The 11915-nt window shown below is 43.2% G+C and overlaps 1 protein-coding gene across 1 annotated transcript; it reads left to right on the plus strand.

The window, feature by feature from the left end:
• Window positions 1-6126: 6126 nt before the first annotated feature.
• LOC123112967 (uncharacterized) lies at window positions 6127-11354 on the plus strand. Its single transcript, XM_044534072.1, has 5 exons — window positions 6127-6236; window positions 9478-9557; window positions 9706-10095; window positions 10182-10241; window positions 10970-11354. Exons 1-4 carry the CDS (start codon window positions 6197-6199, stop codon window positions 10236-10238), a joined length of 567 nt encoding a protein of 188 aa, XP_044390007.1. The 5' UTR covers window positions 6127-6196; the 3' UTR covers window positions 10239-10241; window positions 10970-11354.
• Window positions 11355-11915: the final 561 nt, after the last annotated feature.

Raw genomic sequence — 11915 nt, forward strand, 5'->3', positions numbered from 1 at the left:
ACGGGTGCCCAGTCTGATTCGATAGGCACGGACGCACGCGTTTCGGATCCTGCAGCCAGGGAGGACTCCGGGGGTCCGATGACACCACTCTCACAGGAGGTGGGATTAGTGTTCGGCTCCGATGCCGATGAGTGTGCGGCCTCCGTGGAGGGGTCCATCCACCCGTCCTCGGAAGGCACGACTGCTCTGGATCGATTCCCGGTGCCACCGCAGGCGCGATTTCTCGAATATTGTTCGATGACAGACCAAAGTCATGCCCGTCGTGACCGTTCGGCGTGCCTGGCATGGGCTCGATTCGTCGAAGATCAAGTCTCCGTGGATGTCGGCAGTATAGTTTAAGCTTCCAAACCTGACCTGATGGCCAGGGGTGTAGCTATCGATCTGCTCCAGATGGCCAAGCGAGTTGGCCCGCAGTACGAAGCCGCCAAATATGAAGATCTGTCCGGGGAGGAAAACCTCCCCCTGGACCGCATCGTTGAAGATGATCGAGGGAGCCATCAAGCCTTATCATGATGACAGTGGAACTCTCAATGAAAGCACCAATGTTGGTGTCAAAACCGGCGGATCTTGGGTAGGGGGTCCCAAACTATGCGTCTAAGGCTAATGGTAACAGGAGGCAGGGGACACGATGTTTACCCAGGTTCGGGCCCTCTCGATGGAGGTAATACCCTACTTCCTGCTTGATTGATCTTGATGATATGAGTATTACAAGAGTTGATCTACCACGAGATCGTAGAGGCTAAACCCTAGAAGCTAGCCTATGATTATGATTGTTCTTGTCCTACGGACTAAACCCTCCGGTTTATATAGACACAGGAGGGGGCTAGGGTTACACAGAGTCGGTTACAGAGAAGGAAATCTACATATCCGAATATCCAAGCTTGCCTTCCACGCAAAGGAGAGTCCCATCCGGACACGGGACGAAGTCTTCAATCTTGTATCTTCATAGTCCAACAGTTCGGCCAAAGTATATAGTCCGGCTGTCCAAGGACCCCTTAATCCAGGACTCCCTCAATCATGCTGAACTCATATGTTGAGTCATGGATGATTATTTCTTGAAGCAAGTAATTCATGTGAAGTTTCATTGTGCCTCTCAAGAGATTGTGATGGAGCATGAAGAAGAATAAATGATGGCCAATATGGTATTCATGGATAAACTCTATATGGTCATATGATAATTGAGATATGGGTAATCATGTCTTGAAGAAATGAAGCATAGTGAAGAATACAATATGGCCTTCAAGACATCAAGATGAGCATGGAGTAAAGATAAAGGTTGACCAAGATTAAGATCAAAGAATCAAATTCTAAATGGTCAACACACAAGTGCAAATGATGCATCACATAGGATCTTGTGGTATGATAAGAAACTATCAATTGCACTTTTGTGTACTAACCCATGCTATGTGTTGTCTATGTTTATGAGGGTTAGGTTATTCTCATGGGCTCTCATCGAGAGAATGATTCCAAATGTTCCTGAGAGGATGACATCAAGTGTTCATGATCATGGTTGACAAGGCTGAGGGAGTCATATGGACTAAGGGGTCCTCGGGCGTCCGGTCTATTCAATGTGGGCCAGACTAATGGGTAATATAAAATGGGTAATATAATAGCATGGAACAATCAAAAATTATAGATACGTTGGAGTCGTATCAGTAGGCGGAGCATGGGTGTGTTGTAGGGGTGTGAGCGTCCGAGTACATCACTTACCTAGTTCTTGTCTAGCCGTTGGTGGCGGCCGTGGATGTCGTATTCTTCATGAAGGCTCCGTCGCCATGCTCCCACTCCTTGCGTGTGGCTCCAGTTGAAAACTTGATCTGCGGATCGGACGGTGGCAACTATCCATGATTGTAACCTTCTACGAGGCACTGTCCTGGAGTCCTTGCTTCATCATTGTTTGTCTCACCCCTCCTCGGTGGTTCTTGGTGGAGGTTTCCGTCGTCTCCAAGTGGTCTTCCTATCTCATCTTTAGTTTGCTTGGTTGTCGTCGGGGTGGTGCGACGGTGTCCGACACCTTTGTATATTGCCTTGAGTGTGTGTGTGTTTTGTGCCGTGGTGGCATGTATTTGTATCGGTTCGCTCGGATGTTTGTGGTGGTGGTCTTTATAATATAAAGCGGGGGAAACCTTTTTTGGATAATAATATTCCACTACTAGGGAAAACCTTATACACAACATCTTAGCAGTAGCGTTGGACAAAACAGAGCGCTACTGCTACTTAGGAGTAGCGCGTTCTGGGAAAGCGCGCTGCTGCTATATTTGTACTGGGCGCAGATGGCTACCCCACTTAGCAGTAGCGCGTATCCTTGACCAGTAGCAGTAGCGTGTATCACTGAAACGCGCTACTACTTACTTACCTTATCCTGGAGCAGTTGACCCTCTCACTCACTCTCCCTCTCACTCGCTCTCGCCCGCGCCGAACGCGTCGTCCGCCGCCACCGCGCTCCTCCTCCGCCGAGGTACTCCCTCCTTCCTCCTCCCCTCCCTCCTCCCCCTCCTCCTCTGGCCGCCCTCCTCCCACCGCCCCTCCCTCGTCCTTCTCCGACCGCCTCCTCCCTCCTCCACCTCCAGCCGCCCCTCCCCCTCCACCTCCTGCCCCCTCCCTCCTCCTCCTTCGGTCGCCCCCTCCCCCTCCTTCCCCTGCCCCTCCCTCCTCCGATCCCACCGGCCTCCTCCCCCTCCTCCTCTCTCCTTCCTCCTCCCTTCCCCTCCTCCCTCCATCTTTTTTTTCTGTTTTTCACTGTAGTTTTTTACTATTGTATAATGTAGTTTTTTTTACTGTTTTTAGTAAGTGTTTAAAATAATTAGTAAGTAAATTAATAAACTAGTTGAACTAGTTTAGTTTTAGTAAGAACTAGTTGAATTAATAGAACTAATGTATTTTTTGTCAGAAAATTAATATAACTAGTTGAACTAGTTTATTTTTAGAAAAAACTAGTTTATTTCTATTTATAGTAAGTTTATTTTTAGTAAGAACTAGTTGAACATGTCACATTTGTTATTTTTTTTTTAGTTTAAGCAATTATTCCCGCATCGACATCGACGATGCCTATCCCGCATCCTCGTCGTCGATACCCGTCGTTTGCTAGGTTCTTAGTTGTATTAGTGATGTTATATGTATGATACTATTCGGGATGTATTAGTGATAACTTATAGGGTTTTTGTTTTTGCAGAAATCAAGGAGCCCCTCCATCATCCCCGCCGTCATCCCCGTAACCGACCCCCTTCGAGTCAATATGAGTCCTATAAGATATGATGTAGATAAAAACATGTATATATATCTTGTGTTGCTCAAATAGGATATGTGGTTGCCCAAGTGGCCGGTCATGTTTGCAGGTTCCACCTTCGAGTGGCCTATGTTTTGCCGGAGTGTTGATTAATTTCCGTTTCAGCAAATTTTAGGCGCTCGATATGTCCTGTTTTAGCAAAGGTCATGTCGGAATTTTCAGTGAATTTTGCCATGACTTGTGCTCGAATATGTAGGAAATATCGAGTGGCCTGGATTTTCTAGAAAGATAATTAAACGATATTTCGGGTTGACTTTAAGTCTTTCGAGGCCGAAGAATCCCGACTATTGTCGTGGGAGTCGTTTCTCCTTCTTCTCCGGGTGCTAGACCTTTGTTATATATGCACTAGGGGAAGGAGGAGTAACGACCATCACCGACGGTCGCAAATTTCAGAGAGGAATCAGTGAGGGAGAGTCTCCACCATATATGAGAGGACAAAGAATCCCGACTGTTGTCGTGGGGGTAGCTTCTCCTTCGTTCCCTTGTCCTAGACAATTTGGTGTAATGCACTTGGGAACGAAAGGAGGAGCTACCATCATCGACGGTCAAATATATACACCACGCGAGCTGAGAGTCAACCCGTGATGAATAATAATTATCTAATTTAGTTTTTGTAGTACATATATTTAATTGTACAAGTTTAATCTTTGAATTATGAACATAGGAAATGTCGTCGGACGAAGAAGGTCCCGGGGAGTGCTCCTAGTGCGGCGACAACCGGGGTTTCTGCGACAGGCCTCACCTGGTCAAAGGTCGGCGCTTCAGCATTAAGCTCGAGGAGGCCTTCGATTGTGATACGGTAAGCTACGACGCAAAGTGTTTTTTCGTAATTAAGCTCGACTTCTACTACTTCAATGTGTAATTTTCGTCTTTTACAATTCGACTAGCTTATCCCATGCCATGTAAGACGCTATGTCTTCGAGAGGATGAGTTTTGAAGATCATGAGAGGAATGAAACAAAGAAAATTAACCTAAGGACCCATCATGGTATGGATTTTGAGGTAAATCTATACAATTCTGAGAGTGTATCCCATTTTGGTTGCCCAGGTTAGGAAGCACTTTGCAAGATGTATGATTTTCAAGAGGGTATGTTTGTCACCATGGATCTTGGTGATCCTGACATCGACCAGGACAATTTGGACATTTGGATCCTTGTTGATATGCTTCCGATTCTACCGCTATGTGAGTTCCTCAAACATAATTATTAAGTAACTCATATTGTTTATTTCAAAATAGTTGACAGCTTATTTCCATTGATAGCTTACTTTCATTCTTCAAAGAATGTGCGGAAGATGGTAGACAGAACCAACTATACCGATGGCTCTGAGTTAACTTATCAGGAGAAAAATCATCTGATCGCATATTGTACTGAGAATTACAATGCCTTTTATCGAACTCCTCTAAATTATGGTCAATACGTGCCACTAGTGCACGTGTTGAACCACGATAACTTCCATTGAGATATCCTGGTAAGATATTTTACTATTACGACATCCGTGCATCTTTTGCATACTTCTAAAACTGAACTACATTACTAACTACGAAGTTATTACTATGTTTTTCAACAGAAAATCCCGATGGATTGTGTGCCTCATTTGATGTATCAGAATGGTCGTCTTGATGTTTTGAACATACAGCCATGTCGTCCTACGAATCTCACCTGTCCATACCGGATTTCTAAAACCGGTGAACACATGATAATCAAAGAATGGAAAAAAATGTATGGACAGTCGTAAGGAGGTTCTTGGAAGCAACATTGTGCGAAAGGCAAGAATTGGAGACATGATAATCTCCATTCTCCATAATAGAGAGTCAGGAGGCGCTATCTTGTTTTATGCTATTTTACCTAAGATAATATAGTAGGTCCTAAGAGAATGTAGGGTACAATATGTTTATGAGAGTTGATGATGATGAGTAGTTGTGATTATGTCTAGTGACCAACTTGTATGTGATGTCTCATTGATGAAAACGATGATCATGAGGAGGTGTTATATCGCAATGATGTATTATGATGATGATGATATTTATTATATCATTGGGTGAAAGAACCGCGAATTAGTTTCAAGTGGATGGACATCCACTTGAAACTAGTCCACGGTTCTTTCTCCTAGTGATGTAATAACTCATTATGATGTAAAATCATTCTCTAAATTGCTGCAGTATGAAAACTTGTATAAAGGTGTATGAATACAACATGAAATAAAAAAGAAATACGGAATAATAGTAGTAGCGCGTGCTAGAAGAAGTGCTACTACTAATTACCAGTAGCGCTCATAGTAGAAAGCGCTGCTACTAAGTCGATATAGCAGTAGTGTGGTCCAACCCACGTTACTGCTAACCTTTAGCTGTAGCGCCTTACTAGCTAGTAGCGCTGTTCGCCGCGCTACTGATAGGCTTTAAACACGCGCTACTGCTAGGGTTTTCCTTAGTAGTGTTCCTATCCTATGAATAAAAAGAGGCATTAACTACTGATTTTGTGGTAAGGCCCTTCCTAGTGCTTGATGATGTACATGTGCTAAGGGTACCACATGGATAAAAAAAGTGATGTGGCAAAACAATTAAATACAAGAGAACATATCACGATGACCCAAACAGTGTTAAACACGTGAACCTATGCAAAATGACTACCAAGAAGGAGTTTAATTATCATACAATCTAATGTGAAAAACTTAACTATAAAAAATGACAAGAGACTAGTTGCTAAGATTTTTAACACACTTAGTCATCATGTAGCACCCATGCATTGAAAGAAGGAAATGCAGCCCGGCCCACCAAAGTCAAAACCCTACTAAATAGGAGTCTGTCTCCCCCGGCCAGCCGTCACTATATAAGAAGCACTCACGAGTCTTGCGCCGACCGCCGCCGCCACCCCCGCCCCGCGCCCGCCCCCGCTACCGCCGGACTCGCGAGATGGCGACGCACTCCCCCGTCGAGGTCAACCCATCAAATGGTAAGTCCCACGTGTCCTATGCGTTTTCCTCTTTTGCTGCTGGGCGGGAGCGACGACCCGAGCGGCTGCCATCGGTGGTCGACGCTCGCCGGCTAAGGGGGAGAGGGCAATGGAGCTCGGGAGGAGGGAGAGGGCTCCACGTGCGGCTGGTTGACGGGGTCGCTCGCTGTCGAAGGAGGGAAGGCAAGGGACTTTGGGAGTCCATGGTGGTGGAGAAAGAGAGGAGGAGGGAGCGACGACCCGCGCGGCTGCCATGGGTCGCTCGCGCGCGGGTCGTCGCCGTCGACGGGGAAGAGGGCAAGCGACCTTGTGGAGTCATGGTGGCGGAGAAAGATAGGAGGAGGAGGGAGAGGGCGCCACGCACGACGGCTCGCTCGCCCTCGAAGGTGGAATGGTGGATGGGGTAAGGCGATGGTGTACTGGACCAGGGGAGAGGGGTGATTCGCCGACGACGGGGACGAAGCGGGGCGGCGGGCTGGATGACAAACCGAGGGCCGCTACTGTCCATCCCCGATCCCCAGCCGCCCAACGAGTTCGAATCCGAGTGTGGAGAGATAAATTCGTTGTCTTTTTCAATGCTTCAGCTGTGCGCTGCTGGTGATTTTGGAATCGCCGTCTATTTGTTTATTTACAGTGGGTGTGGACACCACTGTAGATTCCCAGCCGCCCGACAACTCCCAATCCTAGTGTGGAGATTCCTTGTCTTTTTCAATGCTTCAACTGTGCGCTGCTGGTGATCTTGGAATCGCCGTTTATTTGTTTATTTACTTGCAAAGCGTACCACCTCTTAGTTCACTGGTACTCCCTCCGTTGCAAAATAGATGACTCAACTTTGTACTAACTTTAGTATAAAATTGGGTCATCTATTTTGAAACGGAGGGAGTACAAGAGTGTATGATGCTGAAATCAAAGTCATGTACTTAAGTGTGTGCTAGCAGTTTGTAACTAAGGTAGTTGTCATCATTTCATTGCCAACTGCTTTTATAATGTATATGTAAACTGTCATCGTTATTTTTTTCAAAATTCAGCAAGAAGCATGTCTGCTAGCTTGTGGATCTACTTTTGAATCTTGAATCTAGTTATTCCTTTCATTATTTTTCATGTTCCTTGGCTGTGGTACATTTTGATCCATATATAGCTGTAGGATCATTACTTTGGCTCGATACTATATTTGTTTATGGAGCATATATAAAGCTATATTTGTTTATAATGTTTATTGCTGTTACAGTCAATGAGTATGCCAATTTGTGTCCAACTCTTTTTTCAAAATATTGCTAGGTTCTCTCAGCATATTGTTCTTTTGCAATGAAGCTATATCTTATTTCTAAGAATCCGAGTTAAACCATGTTTTTTCTATTGGGCATTTAAATATTGTTTCTTTGTTGGTTTACTATTTGCCTACTTGGTAAGCCATTAAGAGTTTTGTTAGCGTGTCGTGTTCTGTTTATTTTGGCAGCTACACGCACCACTAATAAGTAATAACCAATTAAATTGAAATACTTTTTGGCACATGTATGTGTAACTCATTGTTATAAATGTTAAATTGGTCATTATTTATGGCTGTGATGGATTAATCCTTTTTTGCCTTAGCTATTCTGCATCCTTTCTTGAGAAATATTATTTGTGTTCTGTGTGAACGTGTGCTGAATTTTCTGAGTCCTGTGCGTTTTGCCATTTGGTAAGCCGTTAGGAAGCATGTTTGATGTACCTGCGCACTTTATTTTGTTGTATACATGTCTGCCAGGTACAAATTAAAGCGAACTAGTTTTTGGCATAGTGTGCAAGTGACTGTTATAAATAATAAATTTATTGTTGTTTGTGGTTGTTCTGGAATATTTACTTTTTTGCTGTTCTTATTCTGCATCTTTCTTGGGAACTACTATTCTTTGTTCTGTGAATGTGTGTATGTTTAAGTCTTGTGACAGTGTTGTTTGGCAGGTTAGCAATTCTGAGTTTAACTATATCTAGCATTGCTATTTGTTTTGGATCATAACTTCACATAAACATTTAGTAATTTGTTTAGTTGTATAGGTCCTTAATCCTGTAATAAATTATAAATAAAGTTGCACTTACCCCCTATGTCAAGATACATGGTAGATTATATGTCCTTGTCAAGTGGTTTTACAGATGGAATATTCACACTACTGGTTATAACCACCATATACTTGGTGCTCGATTATCCATGTTTGTTTTTCACAACTTTTGAGTTTGCCATATTGTAAACGGGGGTAAGTATGTGCATGTTATATGTGGTCACTGGATTGCATGTAACTGTGTACATGCTTCCCTTACTTAAGAACCAAGTAGAAATAAAAAGATCAAAAAGGTTCATGTAGCCTCTTGAATCTTGGATAAGAGCCACATAACACCATTAACTTGGAAACCACATTTTCTATCCCGAAACTGCTTCCTAGCACAAATTCAAGGGGTAATAAAATGGTTTTTAGTTTTTGAGATTGTGCGTATTTTTCACCAAGATTCAAGTGGTTATGTGGATCTTTTAACTTTGAAATCTATATGTGCCAGTGCACATTGGATGTAAGTATGCCCCTGGTGCATGTGCTCACTTAAGTGCCTATGAACCTTGTGCATGCTTTCATTTACTTCTCCAGTATTTTGATTTATTCAAGTCCAAATAAATATCTTTACAGAAATAGTAGGTTTTAGGAAGGTACTTCAATCTTGGCGTAAAGCTGCAAAAAAACCATTTAATTTGGAACCACATTTTTATCCCAAAGTTGCTCTGTAGAACAATTTAAGGGGTACACTATGATTTGAGGTTATGCAGTTATTTCATCAAAATTCAAGTGTTCATCTAAATATTTTTTGGAAGAACTTTGAATTATATATGTACATACCAATGCGTACATAGGCTGCAAGTATGTGCAAGACATATGTAGGCGCTGAATTTCATATGGACCTTGTGCATGCTTCGAGTTACTTGCAATAAGTTTGTGACTTATTCAAGCTAGAATAAAGGCATGCAGCAATATGATTAAGGGATAGCTTATTTGGTTTTTAGTTTATGAATTTAAGCGGATCCTTCATCAAAGCTATCTATTTGTCTAGATGTTCCTAAGAACTTCAAAATAAAATACAACAGTTCACTGATACATTTGCTGCTGCCAATTTTGGAATTGCCGTCTATGGAGTATTTGTTTATTTACTTGCAAAACGTACCAGTTCTTGCTAGTTCACTGCTACAAGGAGCATGATGTTTGTTCTTCTGTTTTTTCTGCAGTGGTCGCCATCAGTGTCGAGAACTTGAAAAAAGCCCTTGACAAGAAGGATCCATTCGACCGTCTGACCAACCGGGACAAGGTAATGTGTTTGTTTAACCTTTGTACAACATTGGCATGTGATTTGCATTCTACAAAGATAATGTTATTAAATGATGCTATTTATACAAACTCACTTTTCATCTTTACATGAAGTCGAAAAATACTTAGTTTGTTTCTTATTTTGACAGGCTTTTATCGACTGTGCCAAGATCTTTACGGTCGTGTGTGCAGGTGGCATTAATATGCTGAATGTGTTCGCTACCACGATGTCGTATAACCACACTATCAAAGAGTTCAAGAGGATGAGGCCTGTGATGCAGCAGGTGTTCCTAGCTCTCACAATCGCCATGCTACCATACACTCTCTGCGTTGCCGGCTTTTCGCATGCGGTGGTGTACAAAACAGCTTGGATCAATTGGCTTGCACTCTGTATGTTGGTTGAGTTGTGTTACACAGGTGTGCTGTGCTTCTTGTGTGGCTACTTCTTGACGGACACTGATTTGGGTACCGTATTGGCTATCTCGATCTTAGTGACCGTGCTTCTCCTATTCTTCTACTTCTGGCTCTTCCGGCGCCCCGTAAGTAGTTATAGCTTAACTACTTAATGCATGCAGTTCTAGGGTTTTATCTGTACTGATGCAGGTGGATCATTATAATTTTTCAGGATCTCAAGCACTGTGGTCCGAAGGAGGTGGTCGCGGACGCGGAGGGGGGACAGTGAGAGGTAATGTCTTGACCTGTGCCTGCTTCACACAGTATAGTAGAATAATGTCAGCAGGTAGTAGACCTATGCTATGCATCATCACAGTAGTAGAATAATGTCAGTAGGTACTACTAGCAGACATGTGCATCACACAGAGTAGTACTAGTAGAATAATGTGATCTGGTAGGAGTACTAGTAGTACTCCCTCCGTTTCTTTTTACTTCGCATATAAGGTTTGGTCAAAGTCAAGCTTTATGGAGTTTGACTAATTTTATATTTAAAAATATAAACATTCACAATATGAAATCAATATTATCAGATGCATCATGAGACATATTTTCATACTATATACTCCCTCCGTTCCTAAATATAAGTCTTTGTAGGTATTTCACTATGGACCACGTACGGATGTATGTAGATGCATTTTGTGTGTAGATACACTCATTTTACTCCGTATGTGGTCCATAGTGAAATCTCTCCAAAGACTTATATTTAGGAACGGAGGGAGTAGTTTTAGTATTGTAGATGCTCGTATATTTTTATATAAATTTGGTTAAACTTTGTGTAGTTTGACTTTGACCAAATCTTATATGCGGAGTAAAAAGAAACGGAAGGAGTAGAATAATAATGGATGGGCCAATTGGGGTAGGCGGCTACTAGTAAATAAATTATCCATTACCCTATGGTAGGGGCTATTTTCTCATAGAAAATTGCCTTTCAAACTTGCTGATTATTGAGTTTCGCTGCAGACTGTTTCCTGAAGAGAGGTTGGTCTTGTCGCTGATGACTCGAGTGCTACCTGAAGATAGCTTTTGGCTCATGTCCCGGCTGCCACATGAAGGATGAGTTACCAGCATATTGAAGAGTAGACTTTTGCCTCTGGGGTTTTCATGGAGTGGTGTAGTACCTTCCAAGTTCTGAAACTACGCACTTTAATTTTGTGCATGTGGCTACATGACCTGTCATCCTGATTCCTGCCCATATGGGTGCTGCTTCGAGAGGAGAGAGACTACATACGATCTGGCATTTTGTCTGATGTGTCACCTCAGCGCACGTTCTTTGTGAAATACAGTATAACCTGTCATCTTGTACTACTGCTACTACTACTCCTACTCCGAGCCAGTATTTTCTGCACTTGTCACCATCATTTTCTGGAGTATTGTGTTGCTGGTTCCCGCTGTAGCCTAGCTGCCCATGTACTCGATGCTTCTTCAATCCAATAGTTTTATTTTGTTAGTCCGTGTATTTGAAATGCATTTAAGAAAATAAATTAACCGCAGATGTTCGACACTTTTAGCCGATCACCTAAATTGCCTGTACTGATCCGGACATCCAAAATCTTGTAAATCAACACTGCGTTGGACCCCGACTACATGGACCCGCCCAAACCCCTTCCTCCCTCGGGTTCGCTCGATCTACAACCCCGTCTTCATGACGCGTTCATGTTGGCTAGAGGTCAAAGCCCGTTGTCTGCCTACCTGGCATTCAACTAACGCAACGACTGAGAAGCCTTCGCTCGGTACCCACATTCAACTCGCCACTTCACCTGCCCCGTCTATTTAAAGCTAGCCGGCCACGCCCAAAACCCTACCCCTCCAAGCCCTTCTCATAAAATTCGAGCCGCCAACCGTCAACCCCTTCTCGCATACTCGTTTGTCGCTCGTAGTTTGTCATGGCGCGGTCCTTTGCTATGTG

The sequence above is a fragment of the Triticum aestivum genome, chromosome 5B, assembly GCF_018294505.1.
Source record: "Triticum aestivum cultivar Chinese Spring chromosome 5B, IWGSC CS RefSeq v2.1, whole genome shotgun sequence".
In the NCBI taxonomy this organism is placed as follows: Eukaryota; Viridiplantae; Streptophyta; class Magnoliopsida; order Poales; family Poaceae; genus Triticum; species Triticum aestivum.